Source organism: Culex quinquefasciatus, chromosome 3 (assembly GCF_015732765.1).
Source record: "Culex quinquefasciatus strain JHB chromosome 3, VPISU_Cqui_1.0_pri_paternal, whole genome shotgun sequence".
In the NCBI taxonomy this organism is placed as follows: Eukaryota; Metazoa; Arthropoda; class Insecta; order Diptera; family Culicidae; genus Culex; species Culex quinquefasciatus.
The window spans coordinates 172069478-172095983 of record NC_051863.1 but is presented as its reverse complement, the minus strand read 5'-3'; the positions used below and the strand labels follow the sequence as shown (position 1 = coordinate 172095983).

The window sequence follows — 26506 nt, the reverse complement described above, 5'->3', positions numbered from 1 at the left end:
TGTACTTGGTTTTAGTAAAATTCAAGGGAGACTCTAGATTATCCAGCATCATTCAAACACGACCGCTTATTAGGATTAAAATGGGTAGATTTCCCCTAGTTTTGAAGCAAAAGTGAATGAAAACCGTACCCATAATCCAGTTGAGGGGATTTTGTTACAACAGCTGGTTCCATGATTTTTATCCGAGGCCAGGAAAAATCAAAAACTGACCATTCCTGTTCCTGCACTTACAAGCATACTTCTTTCAAACTCCACCGTAAAAAAACACACACAAATCCATCTCGTTACGCACACATCATTTCGCTGGTCACGATTTTGTTTTATTAGTTTTTTTTTCTTTAGTTTCCACTTTTTCCTTTCTAACAATAGTTTGTGTGTTGTTTACTTGCTGTCTCTCTCTCTCACAACTCCTATGCTTGCGCTCTCTAATCTCTGGCCACGAGGACCTCTCCCTTCAGGCCCTCTTTTCCTTTTACATGCAGTTGCCTTTACTGGGCCTTGACTTTCGTTTTTTAAATCCTTTTTGTGTAAGTGTCTGGTTGTGTGTGCTTCTTAGTTACTTTTTGCTTTGTAGTAAGTTTTACTTTTAATTGTAATGCTTGGAAATATCTAGTTTCTTTTTGTTTTTATCATTATCATTATAATCTTAGTTGTTAGTTTTTTTCTTTCTTTTCTGCAAATATGTATATTGTGCTTGCGCCCTTTTTTGTTTCTAGTTGTGTGCGCGCACGTTTCTAGCTGCAGTGTGTTCAAATTGTTTTTTTTTTCTTTCAATATTTTGTTTGTTCTGTAATAAAAAGGAAGAGAGGAAAAATTTCCTCTGATCGCACAAAAAATCGGGCGCGGCTCTGGGAGCCGCCAGCCGCTCAAAGTTTCTTCAGCCCCGTCCGGGTGGAAGAATATTATTTGGCATGGCCATTGCTGAGAACGGCAGGTAGTACGTTGACCTGCGTCGACAACGCGTTCAGGGCGTCGATCTCCTTCTTAAGGAACCCGTCGACGGCCCCCGGAAGATGGCGGGAGGGAAGGTGGTTGTTGTGGTGGTCCGACGAACCGTTGTGGTGGGCCTCGGCCGCTTTCGTCGCCGCCGTTTGCCGTTTGCGCAGCGACTCGGCCGAGATGAATATCTCGTTGTTTTCGTTCATCCGCATGAGGTCATCCTTGAGCTCGACGAAGCCGGTGACGGTTTTGTCGATCTGTTCCTTGATGTTGCGCGTTTCTTGTTCGATCTTTTCCTTGATTAGATTGGATAGATTATCACTTTCCCTGTCAGTCTTACTGGTTACGGTTGTGGTAGCTGCTGCGGCGATGGGTTCGCGTTTTGGGTGGTCCTTTCCGTTGACGAGCGGGGTGGCGGCGGCGGCGGTGGCAGCGGCGGTGGTGAGGGCGTTCCCGTTGGTGGTCATTCCGTTCTTGTCCGCAGTCGAGCAGCCTTCCGGCGGTGAAACGGCGGCGACGTCGGCGGTGGCCTCGTTGGACGAACGCACCCCCTTGCGTGCCCGTTCGCCGTCACGTGGTACAAATTTCGTTAAAATAAATACAGTGATCGCAGCGACTAGATGAAGGCACATAAAAACATTCAGGTACATACGAAGACTAGCCTTAAACTCGAGTAAAACGAATGGAAATGTGGTGTAACCCATAAAAACACGCGTCACGAGACAGGTCAGAACGTCGTACGAGGCCCGGCTGAAGGGCGTGCGCTGGAAGCGGTCGCGGAACAACCTCCGGGCGACCCGTCCCGCCATCACGATGAATGCCCCGGTCGCGAACGTGATGTAGTATCCCGGGTAAAATCCGTGCCATAGGGCGCTCAAGCTGAACGTCAGCACCGTGCCGAACCGCTTCGGAACGCGCTCAAACACCACCATCCGGAGCCACCGGTTCGTGCCCGTGTTCCACGCGTTGATGCAGTTCCGGAAGTTGGTGCCAAACTCGAACGCCCACACGTCAATGTTCGAGACCATGTCCCAACGGGGCGTGACGCCGTCCCGCTCGTACCCGTTGAACCCAAAGCCCGAACAGTTGCAGATGGCGTCGGCCATCAGCCACGCAAAATAGTACTTGAAGCGGACGGCCGTCGTGGCCATCATCATGTACCAGAACGAGTACATGAAGCCGGACTCGCCGATAAAGCCATCGTCTGGGGAAACGAAAATGTGATTCAATCAAATTTGTCTCAACCAGCAACACAGCACTCACCTTTCATCGCCTTTATGGGGTAGATGGTGGCAAACTTGACAAAGATCAACGCGCAAACCAAGCTGGCAATCACCTTCCTGACGACCGCCTTCACCGGCGACGGTTCGTGCACAATCTTCTTCTCGATTTCGTACTTTGCCTGGTTGGTCGCGGCCGTCTGCTTCAGGATGTGATAGCCCTCGATAAAGTCGATGTAGTCCTTGTAGAAGATGAGCGGCCCGGCCATCAGGCCCTGGAAGTGCAGCGTGTACGAGAAGAACTCCAGTGCCGACGGCAGCTTCTGGATGGCGTGCTGCTGCTGGCTCGCCGTCAGGTCCTTGATGTCGCGCGTGAAGCCGTCGTGGATGCTGAACGCCAGGCTGGTCACCTTCTGCGTGATGATCATCAGCGGGCCGGTGATGTCCAGCGAGTACGAGCCGTAGTCGTAGTACTGGCGGTGCAGGTGGATGCACGACAGGTAGGCCAGCGCGACCACCATGACCAGTCTGTAATATAATGAAAGAAAACAATAAAATTTTATGTGAAAAATATATTTTTGTTTTTATGTCATAACCTTGCATAGCATAACATAGCATTACGGGTCTGCACCACGCTGTAGGGGGTGCCACAATGGACAATTTAATATTCTTAGACAATTTGATTGCTGTCCGGTACAACCAAGAATATCTAAGAACGTAAATTTCCACACTGTGCTCCAAGGCTACGCCCATACAGTCCCGTGGGGAATTGGGAGGGGATGTTTTTGTTGTTCACTAGTGGCAAAAGTGCAGGGAACCCATGCGACTTTTAAAAGTGAACGGAATATTTTTGGGAGGTTTGGAATGGGGGTTAGGGGAATTTCATCGGGCCGATGAAAATGGTTGAATGCGTAATGTATTACATGATTTGGATGTTTGTAAGTGTAAATGTGAGTCTGTAGTGTATTATCTAATAAGCATATAGTATTGTAATAATAATTACTAATTAATATAATAAATATAGTAAATAAAATAAATATAATCAAGATGATTCCAGGAAGCTCTTTAAAAAAATATCGGTAATTTAAAATATAAATGCTCCGGATGGTTCCCATGCTGTTTTAGAAAGTTTTGTTAATTAAAGCAATTTAATCATATATAGTTTGAGAAGATGGTATGTTACAGGAAAGGAATAGGACAAGGAATAATATGAACATTTAAATAAATCATGAGTATGAGTTTTTTTTCCATTTGGAAAAACATAAAAAAACAATAAAAACAATTGAGCAATTCCCCACGAATTCGGCCAATTGCGTGATATTTTTTTGTAGGAAAGGGACCATTTTGCACCCATGGTTTGCCCATACAAGTTTCCAGCTATCCAAATATTAAAATATCTGTAACTCGGATGTAAGTGTTACGAGCGATTCGGTATCTTCGAAAAAAACATATTTTTCTCATGTTAAGGAGGTAATTTATTTTATTGATTTGCTTTTATCATGTTTAGTTTATCTTTGTTTTTGGTAGTATTTGGCCTAATCTATCACCACATATCATTACAGTTTGCCTTTTTAACTTTTTCATGTTTTAACAGCCACTTTTCCAATTTTTTACTTGTTTTTCACATTTTCTGCTCTAGAATGGCACCATTATCATTTAAATTGTAAAAAATGTGTACATTCAAACCCCGACGGTTTGAACGGGGTCACTTTTTAGTTTGACACCCCTTTTACACGGAGCTCACACACACTATCAATCGTTTGTTTTGATAGTGTGCGTGAGCGCCGAGTAAAAAGTGACAGTCCGTCACTTTGATCAACCAACGGGGTACAAACTAAAAAAGTGTCAAACGAAAAAGTGAGCAACCACCGGGGGTTGAGTGTAGTCATAGTCTGGGACACTACCAAAATTACTGTATACTTCTTTTTATCTAAAATATAGGAAATGTAAGTAAAAACACAGCCAAAGTTGACCCCTAAAAAATTTAATTTTTTTAAACTTTGGCAAAGTCACATAAAACAAGTCAAGAGTTTTTATTTCCAATGCTTTTGAAAGTTCCAAAATTGGTTGAAATTTGGAGTTATTTTTGAAAAGGTCTAATAAACCAAATTTTCTGTTTTTGCTTTTTGGGTGTTTTTTAATACCCCTGGCTCAAGGCGGTTTCAAAAACACCCAAAACACAAAAACTGGAAATTTGATTTATTGGACCTTTTCAAAAAAACAAACAAACTCCAGAAATATTGATTTTTAGCGATTTGTTAAGATCGAAGCCCGTCTAGAGGCGGGGTTGGGTTGTAAAAGGTTTAAAAAAATCACAATTTTCTTATTATTTTTTTTTTCATTTGAAGAAGAATTCCCAAAATTTGCAATTTTTTGATTTTCTTTCACATGTTTTATAGAAGCAAAAATGGCACATTTTAAGAAGTATGAGCAAAAATATGGCTGCCAAGTTATGTTTTTGTGAAGTATTGATCATTGGGTTTAGAAAAAAACAATAATCAAGCAAAACATTTTTGACAAAGAACTTTGTCTTAGGGCTCTATACAAGGGTAGCAATCCAGATTTTTCGCGAAGCGAAATGTAACGCGTAGAAAAAAAATTCGAAAAAAGTGCAAGATTTCAAACGATTGTATCTTTTTTCCCTCTCGACCAATTTGAACGTTTTACCCACCAAACGAAAGGGGAAGACTTACTTAATGATCTTAAAACATGTTTATTACAGTACTTATTTATTTAAGTACTTAAAAGTTAACATAAAACTACTAAAGAATAGCGAACGCTGATTGGTCAAGCGCAACCTTTCCCGAACACATTAATCAGATTCAAGTATCTAGCACTTAGCAAATTTTGCCTTGCCTCCTCCTTCCGTGGAACTGTCACGCGAGAATGTAGCACCATGTTTGCAACATGCCGTGCGATACTATTTAAGTTAGCACTTAGCCTCAGAAAAGTTCAGTGCCTACCGAGGTTTCATCCGAGGCGGACCTCGCGTTGGTTGTTTAAATGCTCACACATACATTCGCACACTCACACAAAGCACTGTTTAGGTTCCAACTCGGAAGGGTTTGTGTCTAACTTTAAAGGGAGTGTTTTTCGGCAGCTTACTCAAGCAAAAGAAACCAATTTTATTTTTTTACGTGTATTTATTCGAAAAACATTTTGACAAAGAACTTTGTCCTAAGGTTTCTATACGTGGTGTCAATCCAAAATTTTCGCGAAGCGAAAACGTTACGTGACGAATTCCCCTCTCGGCAAATTTCCCCTCTTTTTGGTGCACGCTGGTTGGATAAACGAACGTTTCCCAATCAGTCAATCGAGAGACGTGAGATTGATGTATCTAAAATCACCCCCACTCCACCTCATAATCTTCGGATCGTCGATGAGCCAACAAAACTCGGCTCGGTCGGTCCCGAAAATTCATTCTATTGCTGGACGTCGACGAGAACACATCAGAAGCAGATGGCCTGGTGGCCCGGTAGCAGACGGCCTGGAGGTCCAGGAGCAGATGGCTTGGAGGCAAGGACCAGCTAAGATATGCCAGTCGCGGGAGTCGATCATTGGAACTGGCCACCACCTGGACTGGAGTGGCCGGAGGCCCCAGGGATGTTCCGATGGGGGGACATTTGCCGAACCGTAAGAGTTGGGGCAATATGGGTATCAAACTTTATGGTTTTTGATACCGGACATGAAATTTGACATTTCGGCAGTAGTGACCACAATCCGGAGTGGCCGGAGGCCCCGCGGATGTTCCGATGGGGGGACATTTGCCGGATGGGGGGACATTTGCCGGATGGGGGGACATTTGCTGGACCGTAAGAGTAGGGGCAATATGGGTATCAAACTTTATGGTTTTTGATACTGGACATGAAATTTGACATGTCGGCAGCAGCGGCCACAATCCGGAGTGGTCGGAGGCCCCGCGGATGTTCCGATAGGGGGACATTTGCCGAACCGTAAGAGTTGGGACAATATGGGTATCAAACTTTATGGTTTTTGATACTGGACATGAAACTTGACATTTCGGCAGTAGTGGCTACAAATCGGAGTGGCCGGAGGCCTCGCGGATGTTCCGATGGGGGGACATTTACCGAACCGTAAGAGTTGGGGCAATATGGGTATCAAACTTTATGATTTTTGATACTGGCCATAAAAAGTTGCATTTGGCCATTATCTGAAATTAAGCAGTTAAAATATATTGCTTATTAGGCAGGAATTTATAAATAGATTACTGCGATGCACATTTTTTTGTGCCACTGCGAAAATCTGTTTCTGGAAATTTAGAATAACTATCTCGTAATCATTAAGAGCCCTGTAAGGGTAGTTTTTAATGTCTGCTGTTCAAATTTCCTTTACTGCCGCCGATTGCTTGCAACAGCCTTGCAAAAATATTCCCGCATCTTGGTAACTTTCGAGTGGTGAAGGAAAGTAAATTGATTTCACTTCGATTTCTATTTCAGCTCCACTTGCAATTTCCGTCACCTTAGTTCGATAGGACGGTTATTATTTGGACCGGACATTCTAATCGAAAATTTCAACAATCATCTTGCAAAGTTCTTTGTCATACTGGTCATGTGTAACATAACCACCTGCACCTTTTTTTTTTGATAATTCGGTAATTTCGGAATACATTCAACCGGCTTCAGCTGGAAATATTTTTTCTACATACACAGAAAAAAATAATGTAAATTTGGAAGCTGTAATTTTGGAAGGTTGGATATTATCTCTTTTATGATGTAATTTTACCTCAATTTAGATTGAAATAGTGGCATTACACCAGAAAAGTGGTAAAATTACACATTTCCAGAGGTAAAATTACACCTTTTTTCTGACATAAAAGATTACTCCTTCCCAGATGTAATATTAGAATGATTTTTTTTTCTGTGTAGGATACAGGGCCCAGAAATCGCTCTGCTCCAGCATTCGCCTACTTACTGGATTTGATCTGTTTTAAACCTATTTTATAAAATTGTCTGTTGAAATAATTGTTGTAAACATAAAATATAGTCATTTTCTTACATGCAACCGATTTTGGTAAAAAAATTTTTTCCTAAATTAATGAGCAATGACCCCACAAATGGTGCCTCATTTTTGTCAAATAAGGCTAGAGTTTACAGTCATATCAATGTTTTTTTTAATGTAAAATGAAAACTTACCTTTTGTGTTTTTAAAGTTTTGTTTTGCAAAATATAAGTTTTAGTTTGGGTTTTTTTTTGTTTAAAATTTTTTTTTATTAAGAAAATTAAGAATTAAGAAATTAAGAAAATTAAGATTAAGAAAATTTCAAGAAATTCCTGTAAGGAACATTGAATATTAGTCTTTTCACAGTCCCTTAAAAAAATAAAAAAAAAATAAGTTTGTTTAAATGTTACCCAAACAGCACTTAATTATCAAATACCCATATTTAAATAACTATTAATATTCCCATTTTCGATAGAGAATTTGCAGCAAAGCTAAAAGACACATGTCGCCACCTATAAACAAATTGCGCAAACCTATGATTTTTTGAAAAAATGTGTTTTTCCTTCATAATCAACATTTTTATAAAACTTATGCCGGATTCGGATGAGAAAAATTATTTCCAACAATTTGGTGCACACCTTTCCAATATTTCTGGAGTTTTTTTTTTTTGAAAGGGACCAATAAACCAAATTTTCAGTTATTGTTTTTTGGGTGTTTTTTAATACCCCTGACTCAAGGCGGTATCAAAAAAACCCAAAAAGCAAAAACGGGAAATTTGGTTTATTGGACTTTTTCAAAAAAAAAAAAAAAAAAAAACTCCAGATTTGTTTGATTTTTCTATGAGAAAACTGTAAATTTAGAAAAAGATAGTGATTTGGACTATTTGACAAGAAAGTCTGTCAAAAATCAATAAAAAATGTTGAATATACGTTAACACATTTTGTTTTTCAATCCAACAGAAAGGATTACGATTTTAGGCAAGTAACCTCATTTTGGCGCCACCTACATTTGAAACACAGGCGCGCTGAAAAAACCTCAATTCTTGTACAAAAAGTTTTTTTTTCTGCGAAAAAAAAAAATCCCCTCAATACTTGAATTTTTTGAAAACTAATGATTGCAAAACAACTGGGTAGGTGTAAAATGCTTTTTAAAACACTTTTTTCATTCAAATGTTGAGACCATGGCTTGTTATTGAAATCTTTTATATTTTTTTATTCTTACATCCATTACAGCCATTTTAAGGAAAAAAAGAGGCAATTTCGAAACTTCAATATCTCCAAAAAACGCAAGCCAAATTCGAAGCGCCACGTTGCATTCGAAATGGGAGATCTAACACTGCAAACGCTAGAAAAATCTCAGGGGTATTTTTCTTTTAACTCGACATATCTTAAATTGTAAATGTTCAATTTTAATGGAAAAAGTGTGAGGGGCCACCCTATCGACACTCAAAAATTGTCCAGGTAGACGTTTTTTAAAACTTTTTCCCACCTAATCTGAAACTTTGAACTGAGCAAAGTTGTCGAAATATAAATTTTTGGCCAAATTTTGGGTTTTAACCCGGGATTGAAACTCGTCTGAAAAACCTGTATCATTTTCTCATTCGGAACAGTGGCGCCACGTGGTGGTAGCTGCCCTGTTTATTACACTGTGAAATTATCCATGGCAAATCCAAGGAACCAGAAGTTGACAACAGAAATGTCTGTCCAAAATGGGTGCTGCAAAAAAAATTATTATTTTTAACAAATTTTCAAACAAATCAGCAAAGAATTACAAGTTTGACAGTCAAACTACACTTAAAAGTTGGTTTTGTTATTTGTTTTTTTGCAAAACCGCATATTTTTAACGAAAGTGTCAAAAATATTCGTAATCACCTTTTGCCTCTTGGTGGCGATTTGTGTTAGTATGTGTGTGGTCTATGTTTGCGGACGTGCACGCAGAACACAGAACAGAGAGAACTAGCAAAAATGATTCACTTTCTTCTGATACAAGTCGCCATATTGAAATTGAGAGATTCGACAGAAACGTGCACGCATCCTGGTGGCGAGTAGAAGCACTACGCAACGATGTTCGGAATGACAGCGTGCTTGGAAATATTATTTTTTTTTTTGCAGTTTTTGATTTTTATTTCCTTCAAATATTTTTTAACGTCGATGAAAGTTATTGTAAAGTGTGGCAATCGCATAAACGAATCGAATGTTGTATAAATCATAGGGGCTGAGTTAATTTTTCATGTTTTTTCCTCAAATTTATCAAAAAGATCTTTTGAAAAACTGATTTAAATATGATTTATTTGATTGATAATGCTCCTTATGTGTGTATTATTGATAGAACAAACTATTAGAGTCATATTACAGCATAATTACAATAATTTTCTCAAAAAATTGCCAGTTATCCGAATTTTTTCAAAAAATTCAAAAAAATCACCAAAATGCATTTTTAAGGTCAATATTTTGGTCAAAGGGGAAGAAAAGTAAAGTTTAAACACTTTTACATAACATTTCATCATTACTTTTAACTTTTGCAACATTTAACTCTAGTTATCAAAAATATCGATCATCTTTTTAGAAAAATCGTTTAAATAAAATACCAGTCACAATTAATCACTACAAATCACCACGCATTATGATCGTTAGCGAAATTGCCACACTTTGCAATACCCCACTTTTCTGAAAATGCTTGATTTTTCATCATAAACGCGATTTTTCCCTAAAATCTGCTCAACGCATGGTCTTTAGAACTACGTTTGATGGAGCCGCCTGATATGTTACAAAAAGAAAACAAAAACCAATATAAGGCAGTCAATAAACCTACCGTTGCACGATCTGCGGGTTCTGCGTGCGGATGACGACATAGCAGACGGCGGGCAGCCCTGCGATGTGAATGGCCTGCTGGCCGAAGCAAAAGTACCCAAAGAACAGCCCGATGACGAGCCCGATGGCGTGCCGCGTGCTGGCCGTCACCTTCGACGGGTGCAGATAGGAACGGAACACGGACGCGAGGATCAGTGCCAGAAACTGCGTGATGAGAAAGTTGACCTGTTGGGTGGGCAGAGAAAGGAGAGAAAGAAGTGGCGTTAGTTTGATGGTAATCAATCGACGCAGCAGGATGGCTTTTTTTTACAAACATAGTATTATGGAATCAGTTCGTATCAACGGTAGACAGCGACCCGCAACTCTCGGGGGGTTATTTATCAAGAATTGCGTATTCCGCGAAAAGTTCCCGGGGCCATCTTCGCTACAACACAGCGACGCTGGAGGCAAAACGTTTGACTGGCATTGATAGCACCAGGAAAGTGTAAACAAATACGGTAGAGTGGCTTGAGTGCAAGAAACGGTGCCACTCCGTATCAATTTAAAAGTAATTGGGGCTTGTTAGCGAAACTCAAGAAAATGCATATTGCGTCGTTTCATATTGCATATTGCGTTTTTTTTTGATATCTCGTGACGGAGGGGCGGTACGACCCCTTCCATTTTTGAACATGCGAAAAAAGAGGTGTTTTTCAATAATTTGCAGCCTGAAACGGTGATGAGATAGAAATTTGGTGTCAAAGGGACTTTTATGTAAAATTGCGTCGTTTCAAAGTAAAAAAAGAAGACTTAAACGAGCCCTTTCCCCTTTAATAGAGCCATAAATCTTCCAAGATTCTGTTCACACTTTAATTTTTACAGCCACACCCTGCTGCGGGTTCACAAAATGAAAACAAAAACAAATAGAAGCGGCTATCCGTTTACTATACGGCTCTATAAGCAAATAAGCCACCTGCTGCTGCTGGCTGAACTAATCCAGACTAGGTCGGTATTACTAACAGACTGTGTTTTGTTCCCTCGCTAGAGGTGGCGTGATGAACACGTGATTCCTGTTTAGCACTTTTTTTTTCCTTCTGTCGCGCGAACAATGTCCCTATGGCCTGACCGCCACAGATAACTAGAGCTGAAATTGAATCATTTTACAAATTGATTTTGTTAAGTATCAACTATAATGAAAATCTCTTTAAATCAAAATGTTGCTTTTCCCATAGGAAATCAGACACCTTTAGAAATTTAACATGAACAAATTAACGGTCAATTTGAAAACTCACCACGGCAATTTGAATTCACCACAGCTCGTTTGCACGATGAAAAAAAGTAAATTTCTCTTGTAAGTAGCCATCTGATTACCATCTGATGTTCTTCCAAGCTACTAGTAGACCAAGCGAAACAAAAATAGTAAAAAAAACGCGATAAACTTCTCCACCGTAACGCGGTTTGTTTACAGTTTGCCAATGTGTGGCCACCTCTCAAATATAGCAGACCACGACGACGACTCGTGTGTAAATATAATCATACACAGACGACAAAGAAAGTATAACAAAAAAAAACCAAAACAAATCCAGGTGGTTTCTCAAGAATTTTTCGTAACCACAAAGAGTTTGTGGGTTTAGGAAGAAAGAATGTTGTTTTTTTTATAAACCGCTTGATAAAGTTTCTATTTTGAGCATGTTAAGTCACATGCGTCATAAACCATCAACGACAGTAAAGGTTATCATTCGGAGCTTCAACAGTTTTGTTGTTGGTCTTTTCGGTAATTTAGATAACATTTTGTTACCTGAAAAAAGTAAAATAAAGCAATTTTGCATTTCTTCAATATTTTTTTAAGTTCTCAAATTTTCCACCAATAAAAAAAAGCATTCTGTATGACTTCATCGTGCTTTGTAACAGCCAGTAGATTCGAATGAAAAGAATAAACAGTCGATTGAGTTATTGAGACGCACACACTTTGTTAGCAAATTATCGCACACAAAGACTCGGCGGACATCATCCTGATGTGATAATTAGATTCTTGTTCCGTCAGCTGTCATGAATCATTTGTCAGGCTATCGTTAGTCAGAATTACGACAAACGTGTGAAAGTGTGCCATTTTGATTTTCATTTACGTTTTTTTCGTTCAACAATTTAGAATTGTTTTGAAAATTTAAGGAACAAATAAATAACTCCACACAAAAATCACTTCAGAAAAACAAGCTTTACGAAATGTAATTTTTTTTGATGATCATAATTTTACAATAGATTTATATGGTTGACCACAATTCTAAGGTTTTTTTAAGGTTCTACATATAAATTATATGAAACACAATATCTTATAGTAGGGGAAATATACCCATTTTAATCACACTAAGCCAGGGGTGCTCAAAGTTTTTGGATGCCGGGCCAAATTTGAAGCTGAAATGAGCTTGCGGGCCAAATATTGATAGTTCAAAAAATGACTTTAATTCATTTTAATTTAAAAGAATTTAAAATACATCTACCACTTGATGTTAATTTTGTTAATTTCTGTTATTTTTGAACACTTTCGTTATTATTATTTTCCAGCAATTAGGTCGATGCAAATATGTTAAAAGTTTTTTTCCCTTGAATCTGGCCATAGTCGAAGGTAGGCAAAAAAAAGTAAAATAAATATAAAAATATAAATTATAACATTTTCAACATTTCAATTGAAAAATCGCAAGAAAATGTTTCATACACTCGTACAGTTGATTGGAAATCAAAATTTTCAAAAAATGTAAGGTTCCACGACAAAAAAATAAGCAGAAAATCTTGTTGTAATTTTTATTTAATTTTTTGAGGTTCAACATGATGATAAATTAATATGAAATACTTTCAGTTTTGCTATTAGGCTGTTGAAAATGTTTTTCAAAGTTTATGTCGCCTCCTTCAAAATTGGTTCGAAAAATCAGGGGCAATATTTTTTTTTCAAACAACAGAAAAATTTTAATGGAAATAGAAGTCTTATCAACTCAAAACCCCTCGACTTCGGTCAGAGTCATGGGATATAAACTTCAAAAAATATTTGCAACGGCCTTATTACAGTATCTTGTTAATTAAAATTTTTAATGTTTAATAGACATTTCCAAAATGGCTTCATTATAATTTTGAGGATAGTTTCACTAACATTGAAAAGTGTAAAATTATTTCAATTAGGATCAAAAATTGATAAATCATTAGTTTTATATTAAGAGAAAATAAAAAATATTGGCATTAACATACATAAAATAAACCTTCATATTTAAAAAAGTATAAAATCACATAACAAATGGTCAATGGGCCATTTGACATGACCATTCAAAATGGGTCCGCGGGCCATGAAAAATCACTTCGTGGGCCACGTTTGGCCCGCGGGCCATACTTTGGTCACCCCTGCACTAAGCCGTTCGACCAATTCTCATCACTTTTGCCGTTTCTGCTATTAAATCAACATTTTCAGATGTTTCAACAATGGAGAGTTGCTTGCTCACTTTTATTTGAGCTATTTTTTACTTTGAAACAGTCAAAAACACTTTATATAAGCTGTAATTCATGATCAAAGTGCTGATAGGCGGATAATAGAAATAGGCTGAGAAAGGGTATAGTTCCCCTACTTTTTCAAAAAACGACTTCTAGAATTTATATTTTAATTTTTTGACATGTTGCAAATGTTTTTTTTTTCGAAAATTTTTATTTTTCCCTTGTCAGGAGGTCATTTTGAGCAACTTTTGTTCTTCGAAAAACTTTACTTCTCTTGTTTTATGTTTTTCTTGTTTTATTTTTAGTATTTTAATTTGCGTTTATCTTGTTTAGTTTATGTTTGTTTTTGGTAGTCTTTGGCCTATTCTACCACCTTATATAATTACATTTTGCCTATCTATTTTTTCACGTTTTACAGTCACTTTTTCAATTTTTTGCTTGTTTTGTATTGGCACCATCATCATACTTCATACTTCTTTTTCTGAAAATACAGGAAATGTTAGTAAAAAACACAGCCAAAGTTGACCTCTAAAAAAATCACATTTTTTAAAACATTGGCAAAGTCACATAAAACAAGTTAAGCTTTCAACCCTTAAAATTTTCTAAAATTTTAAGAGTTCTTCTTTCCAATGCTTTTTAAAAATTGGTTGAAAATGATTTTTGCCGAATTTTAAATCGAAGCCCATTTAGAGACGGGGTTAGGTTGAAGAGGGTTAATCGATGAATTCATCGACGAAATTTTTAGCGTCTAACGTTAGCGATAAAGTTTCACGTTATCGTCGGGACGAAGCAAAATTTTGTAGGCTTTTTTCGTTTGATTAGGGTTTTTATAGTTTTATATGGGTATAATTCGAAGCAAAATTTTATATGCTCATTTACTTTTGTTAGAGTTTTTTTTGTTGAAAATACTTAAATTTTCAAAAAAACTGTAATTTTCGAAAATAGTCCAATTTTCAAAATTTGCAATGTAGAGTTCAACGAGGCGAAATTTTGTATGCTTTTCAATTTTTGTTAGTGTTTTTTCTATAATTTTCACAAAATACATCATGTTTTCAAAATCGTGTATGCTTTTTGATCCTTATTTGATATTTAAAAAAAGATCACGAAATACCGGTTTTACAATCGTACCAAAATATAGTATTCTTTTTTGCTTTTACTAGAGTTTTTTTTAGTAAAGTACTCATTTTGCGAATAAGGAAATTTTAATATTAAAAAACGGTACTTTGTGAAAAATTTTAGTACATTAAAAAATGTGGTATTTTGTAAAAAATACTCTTTCAATCCAAAATCTCTTAAACACTGGAAATTCATTTGAAAATTGAATCTATTTGATAACCATATTGCAAATTATGATTATTTTAGTATTAAAAAAATATTAATTTCTGGCAAAAAAAAAAATAATAAAAAGTAAAAAAAAAACTATTAAACAGTGAAAATTCATATGAAAATTGAATCTATTTGATACAGATGTTGCAAATTATAAAAACTTTAGTTTATTTTAAATGCGGTATTTTGTAAAAGATTGAGTATTTTCTTCAAAAAACCATTAAAAATAAAAATGCATGCACAAATTAGAATCATTTGCTATCCATTGCAAATTATGAAATTTGAGTACTTTCAAACAAAACGGTTTTATTTTTGTAAAATGTTAGTACATACTTCCAAAAACTCTAATAAACAGTGGAAATTCATACGAAATTTCAAATCTTTCGATACCTTTATTGCAAATACTGAAAATTTTAATATCTTAAAAAAAAACACGGTATTTTGGGAAAATTTGAATATTTTGCAAAAAATAAAAAATAAACTCTAATAAAGTGAAAATGCAAATAAAATTTTGCTTCGTTCGATTCGCAAACAATGCAAACAATGAAAATTTGATTATTTTCGAAAAATACGGTATTTTGTTAATTTTATTTGAGTACACGGAGAAAAAAGAGTTCCCAAAATCGTGAACAAGCGATCATAAAAATGGGAACCACGAACAAAGTGTTCAAATTTCATGGTACGTTTTTCATAATCGTAGCATGAGATTTGAACACTTTGTTCGAGGTTCCCATTTTTATGAACGCTTGTTCACGATTTTGCGAACTCTTTTTTCTCCGTGTAGGTATTTTGTGAAAGTTTGAGCATTTTCATAAAAACCTATAAAAAATAAAAAAAAGCATGCACGAATTCGAATCGTTTGCTGCCCATATGTACTGTTAAATATGAAAATTTGAGTACTTTTAAACAAAACGATATTTTGTGAGTATTTCTAAAGTAAATTTTAAGCAACTCATGGGTCATTAGGGTGTAATATGGTTGTATGAAAAAAAAAAGATCCAATTTAAGTGAGCACAGAACTTTTTCAGTTCCTTTTGGGGTCCCAAACAACTCTCCAAAGTGCTTTCCCGAAGAGAGTATGGTGCTAGCTTTCCCCCAAAAAAAAGACACAGCGTGTTCAAAACTGGTCTAAAACGTGTTTTTTTGCTCGAAAATCACGTTTTAGACGAGTTTTGAGGACGCTATATGTTCTTTCAGAAGCAAGTTAGCACCATACTCTCTTCGGGAAAGCTGTAGAGTACATTCCAGAGCATCCGAATATGAGTCCGGTGTTGATATAGCATGAAACGTGGATTTGATAAATAGCTAAATCCCAAAAAATGTTTTTCCCCATACAAATTTATATGAAATTATATGGAATATGGAATTTATATGGAAAACATATGGGGAGTTGTTAAGGACTCCAAAAGGAACTGAAAAAGTGCTGTGCTGGAAAATCGTTTTTGATGTTACACCCTAGTATTTGATATTTCCTTCCCGGCTGATCATTAAAGTGTACTAATAAATCCATATTTTATTAGTTACATTGTTTCGTTGTGCCCTCATGCAAAGTTTGACACAGTTTGCCTCACCAATTTGGCGGAGTACAGGAAAAACGTGATGTTTTTCTTGCGCCGCCGCTGCTGCGGTGGGAAAATACGATAAAAATTGAGTTTTCCAAGAATGAATTTCAACGGCGGATGAATGCTTCGCAAGAACATTTTCGCCCTGCGTGGGTGGATGATTGGGCACTGTTAAAAAGATTGATTCTTCGTTGAACTGTTTTTAATGGATTTTTTAATGAAATTTTTAGAAAGAAATTAAAAAAAAGTTTTCTTTATTAAGAAAATTTCATATAAGTTTTCACTGTACCCACCTACAATAAACCTGCAGTCTCCGGACTTTCGGGGGACCGGAAGTGGATTAAAAAATAACGTTTCATCGTGATTGTGTGTTTATTGTGCTTTACGGTTATTGGCTTGGCAGAGCGCCTCCACGCGCAATCCTTCAAATATCCTGTGCTAAAATGCGGTGTGAGTGTGTTTGCTTAGTGTGGTTTGCTGCCTTTTCACCCCCTGGGAACCACGTGCCAAACGCATGACTTATACAATAGCTGAAGCTTAACGACTCTCTCTCTCTCTCTTTCTCGCCCACACTGTGTAGAAAACTCGATACAATCAGCTAATAATGGTCCAGCGGAGCTCTACACTGTGAGGTTCTGGACAACCGTGAAAATCCAAGGATTTTCTGCGCTTTCTCCAGCAAACAAAAGTGGGCTCTGCGGAGCAACTTTGTTGGCACTTTGACAAGCAATAAAGGGTCGATGTGGAGGAAAGTATGCACTTTCTTATACTTTCTTTGAAGGATTTTTTTGTTGTTGAAAGGGAGAAATCAATGCATTCAACCTTGATTGATGTACTTTGAGGAAAATTAGGTGAGAGTTTTGCGCTGAATGAATCTATAAAAAACGGATTCATAATGTTGCATTCAATACCTGGAAATTCTCTGAATACAAAGCAGTAGGTGATGTCATAATGAGTCTGACAGCCTGTTTGGGTCTGATAGAATACAAACTAAAGTGACTGCATCAGGTTGGGCTGAACGACACGTGCAGCTATTGCTATTCATAGGGAAGCATTCTGAACAGACAAAACAATACTTCATTTGGTGTTGCGAATCCCAAGAATTTCAAAGGTTCGAGGCAAGTCAAAAATAGGTCCTTTCCCCGTACCCAGCTACTCTGAACTATAGCAGCTTACATGCATATCTGCGTTCTCGAGAGCGCGAGGTTCAAAGTCACGGTGAGCTGCACACAACATTTGCATCCCAAGTTCGCAGTCTATACGGCGCGTTGATGCAACGTGAGCCTCGCGAGCCGTATACGCATGACCTTGATCGTCAGCTGCAGTCCGAGGAGCAGCTCCGGCCAGCCGGTCAGTTATCGGCTTGCAGGTGCGTGTAACACTACTAGACAAGTGAGGGGAACAGGTTTTTGAAACTGTTCAACCGTTGTACAGTTCGAGCGGGGTGTAAGGTCGAGGATGTCGAGCGTTACAATGTAAGGCCACTTAAAGATAAAAGGTAATTTTTTTAATTTTTAATATTCATTTCTTTGAAATGTAGCTTGGAAAGCATTTCAAATTTGAAGCTCAATCGCATTAGAATCATGAAGCTAGTCACACGAATTACAGTTTTGCTTGGTATCGCCATGTATTCAACTGGTAATCCGGATCTTCTAAAGTATCCCCTCCAAGTCATCGAATATCTCCGCGGTGAACGCGTCGGATACTTCGAGTGCATCTTCTACGACGTTTCACCTCAATATTCGTTTGATACGATGAACGATCTGCTGCGATCTCGAATACTCCGTTACGTGGCAAAGTATGTGATCCGAGGACCATACCAACCCGCAGTTCTCCCAAAGAATCCTTCGCTTCTGTTGATTGATTCAGGAAGCGACGCCGAGTTGGACCAATTGGAGACGAAACGAAATGTTTACAAATTTATGAAGCTGTTTCACCCCGCAACAAAAGTGGTGGTGTTTGTGAGCAATGCATTTGTGAAGAAGGTGATGCGATGGATTCTTGTTACGGGCAAATTTTACAACATGGTGTTTGTTGATACCACAAAGTTGGAGGTTCAAGTTGGAAGTTTGACTGCTTTGAGGAGATATTCCAGTTCAAATCTGACACAAGTAGAGCACATTTTTGATTGGTTAAAGCGCGGACTCTGGGGAAGTACAATCACCTACAAGCCAAGAAAGGACAAGTCTGTGGAGAATCCAACGTTTCAGTGGATATTAGCAACGGCTAGATATCTCAAGGGTGACATCCGCGAGTTCCGCAAACGGGAAGGTGGACCCGCCGAAGCCGATATTGAGGTGTTGAGCGACGTAGCGGTAGACGTAGTGGACGATTTCAACCGGGTATTCATTACTTATCCCATGACAAGTAGTGTTTTGGTTCCGCGAGGACGACTTTTGAACGCTTTGGAAGTCATGTTGATGCCGTTCGAGTGGCAGGTGTGGACATTGCTGGTGGCGATCTTTGTTCTGGCAGAGCTTGTCAAGCAGTTTGTTCCGGATCTGTTCCGGAACGATCCGATTTTGTTCGTAATTTGTGGATTTGAGCGACATCACCATCAAGCTGGACGCTGGGAAAGGACCATCCTGCTCTCACTGGTCGTTCTAATGTTCTTCATGACAAACGCATTCGAGACTAAGATTATCTCGTATATCATCGAAAAGCCCTCTGCTGCTTCAGCTAGGTGTTTGGAGGACTTTGAGGAGTTTGGATTGAGTTTTCGATACAATCTTGATAAAAACCCATACGTTGTCTCGCATCCTGTTATCGGAAATTATGTCGTACATGATCCTCAACATTACGCCATTTGGCATAACCAACCGGGAGTGGCACAGTTTGTGACTCAGGAATTGGCAGCAATTGTGCCACAACTTTCGTACGACTTTGCACGTGGTAAAAGTTGGTACGTAGAATTGGACGAGCGGTTTCTGATTTATACAGTTAAATTTCACTACACGGCATTTCGCAGCCAGTTTCTGGAAGCGTTTCAATTCACACAAGTTGCTCTGCGAGAAGCCGGCCTGCTGGATTGGTGGGCATGGCAGTATGGCCATAGTATGATCCTCAAAGTTTGGGGCCTGAGACCCCGAGAAACTCTCGATGGTCCAACGTATCTCGTGTTTGAAGACATGTTACTTGCTTGGATTGTCCTAGCGATCGGATATGGAACAAGCCTGGTTGGTTTCTTCGGAGAGCTTACCCAGAACAAGATTAATACTTGCCTTAAACGATTCGAACCTTTCACACATTCCTCGAAGTAAAAAGATATCCACTCACTTATCACACCCAATCGAAGGCAATCAATCAGCGTGTACAAAACAGAAATTGATTCACCAAAAAGCAATTCACTGATGGCGCTGCGTCCACCCACTTGTCAGAAACAATCCCAACAATCATTCATTCAAGCTTTTCCACGAAATTGAGCCCCGAAGCGGTGATAAATCGCAACACATTCATCCCGTGGCATCGGGGGGATGGCAACCCTATTCCGACCAAAGCAAACTGACAACAGTCGACATTAGTACGGTTGTCAAATGAGAGCCCACAACAAAAGCACTAGCTGTCAAATGGTAGCCCATAACAAACCATTGTTTGGGTTTTTGATTTTCAAATTTCCCGCAATTCAAACGATAAATACCTGAAAAAACACGTGAATTGTGTTGCTGATGGCAAATTCTATCATATCCTTGGAGATTCCATCCCAATATTGGCTGAAAATTCATGTCGAAAAAAGTGATTTTCCTGTTTACCTTTTTTTGCTTTTTTTCTTTTGGTCGATCAAACAGTGCGCTCGTACACTGTGAATCGGCATTACACATTTTTTAGTTTGGTTTTACACATTTGCATGGGACTCGTGGCGCAGGGGTAGCGGCTTCGGCTGCCGATCCCGATGATGCTATGAGACGCGGGTTCGATTCCCGCCTTATCCACTGAGCTTCTATCGGATGGTGAAGTAAAACGTCGGTCCCGGTTTCTCCTGTCTCGTCAGAGGCGCTGGAGCAGAGATCCTACGTTAGAGGAAGGCCATGCCCCGGGGGGCGTAGTGCCAATAGTTTCATGGGACTTTTGAGTTTAACCAGGATAACACACTTCGTGTTACCAAAGTAATAAAAATAATACTGATTCTGAGTGTTTGTTATCTGAACTTCCAAGATGGCGGCTTCTTCGCTACCCCCTGCGTGGCATACACAGAAAGCTGGGAATCCAGCCAAATTGAGTGCAAAGTTGACTGAAAATTGTTACTCGCTAAACACGCGAAATCGCGACGACTTGTTATATCACCAGTTTTTCCCCGACACTTTTTTCCGGAGGCCATTTCCCCGGTTTTGCGCAAATGTCGAATCTTATTTTCGTTCCATGGGAGACCGGAGACGCGCACGTCAGAATGTAACATCATGAAATAAACATGGTCCATTTCTGATGCTGTGCTGTTTATCCTTGACTGTTTTTTTTTTCTCCACCAGCCCCGCGTCCCAGAGTCGAAAATGTGCTCACCTCATGATAAATTGAAAGGAATTGGCGAATTGTTTATGTTTTATTCTGTGTGTACACCCCGATTTTCCTCGATTTACTCTCCGTCTCCTTGATGGCGAGGTGGAAAATTCCGTCACATAAACAATCTGAACAAAACTTTCAAGCTCATTGAAATGCCGGCATAAATCAGGATGAGTACCGAGGCAGCAAACAATAACTTACGTATTTTATGGCCCCGATGTCGACCAGGTATCCGCGGGCGTGCTGGGAAATCTCCGCCAGGTAATCCATTTGGGTTGGCGCTTCTCGCTCGGTCGTAGTCGTCGGGTTTGGCATTAATTTTCGCGAAAAGAACAACAAAGTCACGTGCGCTCACATCACATCACATTAATTTTTGATTGGCTAAAGAGTTGGAGGTTTTAAAATATGTTTGAAATTTTACACTAAAATATTTCAACATCGAAACATGTGAATTGCGTTTTGCGAGTATTGCCTGAATTGACTACTTGGATTATCATTTACTCATTGCTCCTTCAAACTAATTAAATTCTGGACGTCTGTTTGATAAGGTTCTCTAAAAGAATGTTAACGGCACACATCAACCATAGCTTTTGCACCCAGATTTCTGTTACAGACATTTTAGTATCTTCAAAACTACGGGAACTATCGATATAATTTTTTATTCCTCCCCTAAATTACTCTCTTCGTAGATATTTACAACAAAGTTTGACTATTTTTACAATCAGATGCATGCAGGATTGGGTCCGTAATTTTGACAATTGAATAAGAAGACAGTAACTTCCTTGGTTTAAAATATTGAATGAGGACAATTATCTAATTATAGTCCTGTTCAAAAGTAATTAATTTGGAAATTATTTTTTTAGGCATCACAAGTTTTCACAAAAGTTCCATTCTTTAACATTGGAAATAAAAAAAATGGTTTCCGAGGTATTATTAGTTGAAAATTACAGGCTATTTAGGTGACACTTAGAAAAACTAATTTTCATCGATTCAAATTCTTTGTGAGGCTGTAGCTCAAAAACAAATTGTAGGAATTTATCTCAGCTTTTTCTTCATAAAGTAAAAAAAAAATCTCAAAATTTATGAAAATTATTTTAAGAGTGGACTCAAAAATCGTGCTTTTTATGTTATTTTATTTTAAATTATTCGGCAAAGCACTTTTCGATTGTACATTTGATTTAGCTTTTAAACCTTTTTTCTAATTTTCGTTATTTTTCAAAAATAAATGCTTCTATAACCATCATGCACTACACAGCAAAAAAATAAACCAGCTGCGTGTAAAAAGCCTGGGTGGAAAAAATAAATATTGCATAGGGGGATGGCGTCGCTATTTTTAGACCACGTTTTCCACTTTTTCTCATCGAAACCGACTACTTTATCGACTTCATTTAGCTGGGCGAGATAGGATGCCGTCTATTTTTAGACGATGACTCAGCACTTTTCCACTCTTGCGCTTAAAAAACCAGATGGCAGCACGATGTAACGCCACGTCCCTATTATTTTATTATTTTTACGTATTAATAATATTACACCCTGAAATTTCAAGCTCATAATATGTGTTTATTCTTTCCATTCTTCATTAGTCTGATGGCCGAACGGGCTAAGGCGCCATTCCTTACTGTTGGTGCTGGGTTTGAATCCCGTCGGATGCAACTTTTTTCGTGTTTACAAAAATTGTTCATGCAGTGTGCAGGTTTATTTTTTTCACAAAGGTTTTTGCTGTATATGGCACAAAAGACTTTATGAAACACAATAATAAAAATCGAAAAATAAAAAAAATCCTATAGGAATCTCACTTGAGTGAAAACATGAAAACATGAAAAAAAGATTGTTGTTTAATTGTTTTGAAAAAACGGAAAAAATAATTTTGCAAATTTGCTTCTTTTAGTACAGGGAATGTATGGACAAAATTTCATCCAAATAAACAAAAATTCATCCAAATAAACAAAAATACAAATTTAAAAATCGTAAAAAAAAAATTGCGAAGAATTAGAGAACTACTCTCGTTTAAGTTAAGGCCGTTGCAAATATTTTTCAAAGTTTATCCGAAAAACAAAAGGGCAAAAAAATATTTTTTCAAAAAAAAATATCAAAATTTCAATGGAAATAGAAGTCTAATCAACTGAGAACAATCTTAAATGCTTTTTTCTGCATTGATAATCATATTAAACATGTTTAGACTCGTTAAAAAATATTTTGAACTTTTATGAAATTACAATGTACAGCACCGCAAAAACTTTTTTTTTTCTCGCAAAAATAAAATTTTTGACAGTATTTAGAAATTTTTGAAATCAATGATTGCAAAACAACTGGACAGGTGTATGATGTATTTTAAAACACTTTTTTCATTCAAATGTTGACACCGTGGCCTGTAATTTAATTTTTTTTTTAAATGGTTGTTTGGGTATAAAATTGAAAAATGAATTATTTAAATATTTCATCACCACCATTTTGGCCGTCATCATGAATTTAAGAATTCTAAATTACTTTAGAGTAGTTGAGGGGTCATACTCAACAATAAAAAATATAAAAAAAGTTTTTTTTGTGATTCGATTATCCGAAGTTTAAACTATCCGATGTGAAATTTTACCAAGGCCTTCTGAATTCGAGTCTGCACTATATATAAAAAAAATAAATTACGAGCACTCATTTCAACATTTGAACAAAAAAAGTATCATAGAATGCATTCTACACGTAGTCAGTTGATTTGCAATCATTAGTTATTCGGTAACCGTGGTGTAGGGGTAAGCGTGGTTGCCTCTCACCCAGTCGGCCTGGGTTCGATCCCAGAAGGTCCCGTTGACATTTTTCGAGACGAGATTTGTCTGATCACGCCTTCCGTCGGATGGGGAAGTTAATGTTGGCTCCGGTCTAACGGTCGTTAGCTCAATCCAGGTGTAGGAGTCGTCTTCCTGGGTCCTCGGTGGAGTCGCTGGTAGGCAGTTGGACTAACAATCCAAAGGTCGTCAGTTCGAATCCCGGGTGGATGGAAGTTTAGGTGTAAAAAGAGTTTTGCAATGGCCTCAACAATCAATCAGGCCTTCGAACACCTAGTTTCGAGTAGGAATCTCGCAATCGAAAACGCCAAGGCAATGCTGTAGAGCGAACAATTTGATTTTGATTTTGAATTATTGACTATTATTTTTTATTCGATTTTTTTTTTGCTGTGCTGTGTGCGAGATTTCATAAAAAAAATCTAAATATATTTAAACGGGCCCAAACGTGATTATCAATGCAGATGCATTTCAGATGGTTTCCACTTCATTAGACTTCTAATTTCATTAAAATTTTGAAGTTTTTAGTACACCCAAAGGAAAAATATATACCAAAATCTGCAACAGTGGATTTGCTGCAGAAAATGTTACATTTTCTAACAGTTTTTGCAGCAAGCTCATAGCTCATTTTTGCCCGCGTGTAAACATGTCAGTGATCTGCAGTTCTCGCCAAACACATATAATGCTGGCGCGTCCCCGACCAACACTCCAGAGAGAAGATTATGTTGGTGCTCTGTCCCTCTCAATAGGGGGATGGCGTCGCTATTTTTAGACCACGTTTTCCACTTTTTCTTATCGAAACCGACTACTTTATCGACTTCATTTTGCTGGGCGAGTTAGGACGCCGTCTATTTTTAGACGATGACTCGGCACTTTTCCACTCTTGCGTTTAAAAAAACCAGGTGGCAGCACGATGTAACGCCACGTCCCTATTCATCAAGCGTCCATGGCGCGGTTCGCGGCGATGGTTCAATCCTCGTTCTGTTTAGATTTTTTTTCTCCAATACAATCAATCAGCCGTCGGTAATGTCGATAATTGTCGGTAACGGGCAAAAATGTCATACCCCTATATCGCAAAAAATGCATGAGGACAGTTTTCATGCAGATTCTGATATACTTTCATGCCGTCATTCATCACAATCATGCGACTGAGAGTTGGGTGTACAGTCATCCCACATATTCGGAACACCCACAAATTCGGAACACTTTTCTGGTAATTTGTCAATAGAATGCAAAATGCAACTTTTCTGCCGACCTTGCTATTTTTAGGGCCTTTATTTGGACATTCTCTTGCTATTTCACTAGTAAAAGTAATACTTTTTAAACAAAAACTGCATTTCAAGACTATTTTATCCAGAGCACCAAAACAATCCCTCCAAATTGCCTGTTCCATGATTGTGGGTTGTTATTGTGTCTCCCACAATTGTGGAACACCTGAATTTAACTAATATTTTCACATAAAAGTTATCAGACCATTCATAAAACATTACTAAGCATGAGTTTTATTGGTTTCAGAGTGCAAAGTCATTATTTTGTAAAAATATGCACTCCTGGAGAGAGAAAAAAAGTTTGTTTACATCGTAAGAAAAAAGTGTTCCGAATTTGTGGATTTCAAGGGTCAATGTTTTTCTTTGAAAACTTGATATAAAACGTAAAAATGTACAGCCGGTCTATACATCAATCGAAAGATCGCAAGAAAAGCTTTAACATGAAGGTAAAAGCAAATCATTATGTTCAATTATCGATTTTATATGATTTGTTGAACATTGGCCGATCTGTAAATTGTTCCGAATATGAGGGACGACTGTAATAACATGTTTTTTGCCCCCCGATTTTTCAGACCAGCTTTGAAGGATTTTAAATTTTCTATTTTTGGGAAACTCAAACTTGTTAATTATTTGCAATATGATTATTACGACGCGAAATTTAGTTTAGATTTTTGGCATCAATGATTTTAGTATGAATTCTTGAAAATTTCTTAAAATACTATATTTTTCAAAGGTTTTCATTTCAAACGTTGCAATTTATTAAAAAGTGCATCTTTTAAAATATGGCATTTGAAAAAAAAAAAAAGAAATTGCCAATGCTGCAATTTTCAGTAATTACGAAAAATACGGTATTGTTTATTATAACGACTTTGATGTGATTGATACTCAAAAAGAGGAAAAAATCATATTATAAAAAATCAAGCAATGTTTAGATATATGTTAGGTGGCAAAACCCATCCACTAATTGGATATGTCAGAGTCTATAATTTGCATCATTTGCAACGAATTGTGAGAAAATGTTAATTGTAGAATGACAGTGAAAAGTTGGCTTTCCCGGTAGCGGTGGGATCTAATATTATTTTTTTAAATTCATCGATTGCATCACATCACATCAAATTGCCCGTTCGACAGTCGTCACTCGCGGAACGCTGACGCGGGAATCGATTTTCTTCGATATTTAATGCTAAATTTAAACTACCCGCATATTTGCCCATATAAAACAGTCTCACCGAAACACTCCACCCTAAACTAATATATTTAAACACAATTATCAAACCATAAAACCCCGTCGTTTCAATTGACAAATATTCAGCACACCACCAAGAAAGAAAAAAAAATCTGTGATTTATTTCCACACTTTCTAGTCTCTCTCTCTCTCTCGTCAGGCGGAGGTTATTCGAATTGTGGAGAATCCTATTTCACGTGCCAAATTTAGAACGAACCGAACCGGCCTGCACACCCGTGTCAGATCCCACGAAATCGACAGCTTTGCCAATTGCAGTTACACACACACCTCAACCGTTTGCACTGAACTGAGTTTGAGGTTAGGTTTTGGGTACATTGTTTTGATGTATCGTGCCGAAAGAGTGACAGCACCCGGCTTCCGGACCGGATTTGGACAGCTGATAAGCACCGATAAGGGTTGATTATTTGATTAAAGTGCTTTGCGCTTTGTGCAAAAATGAGCTTAAAAGACAGCGCTGT

At 37.8% G+C, this 26506-nt stretch overlaps 1 protein-coding gene across 3 annotated transcripts in view; it reads right to left on the bottom strand.

Annotated features, from left to right (window-relative positions):
* Positions 1–279: 279 nt before the first annotated feature.
* LOC6039267 (lysophospholipid acyltransferase 1) overlaps positions 280–26506 on the bottom strand; it is a 110522-nt gene continuing 84295 nt past the window's right edge. For 2 of the 3 annotated variants that reach the window (XM_038259198.1, XM_038259199.1), the window contains exons 3-5: positions 9930–10153; positions 2203–2687; positions 280–2143 (exon numbers count right to left, since the gene is read on the bottom strand). In XM_038259198.1, the coding sequence (XP_038115126.1) occupies positions 903–2143; positions 2203–2687; positions 9930–10153 (1950 nt within the window). In that variant the 3' untranslated portion in view covers positions 280–902. Of the gene's footprint in view, positions 2144–2202; positions 2688–9929; positions 10154–20961; positions 21142–26506 lie in introns of all 3 variants that reach the window. The other variant, XM_038259197.1, reaches the window with a different exon arrangement.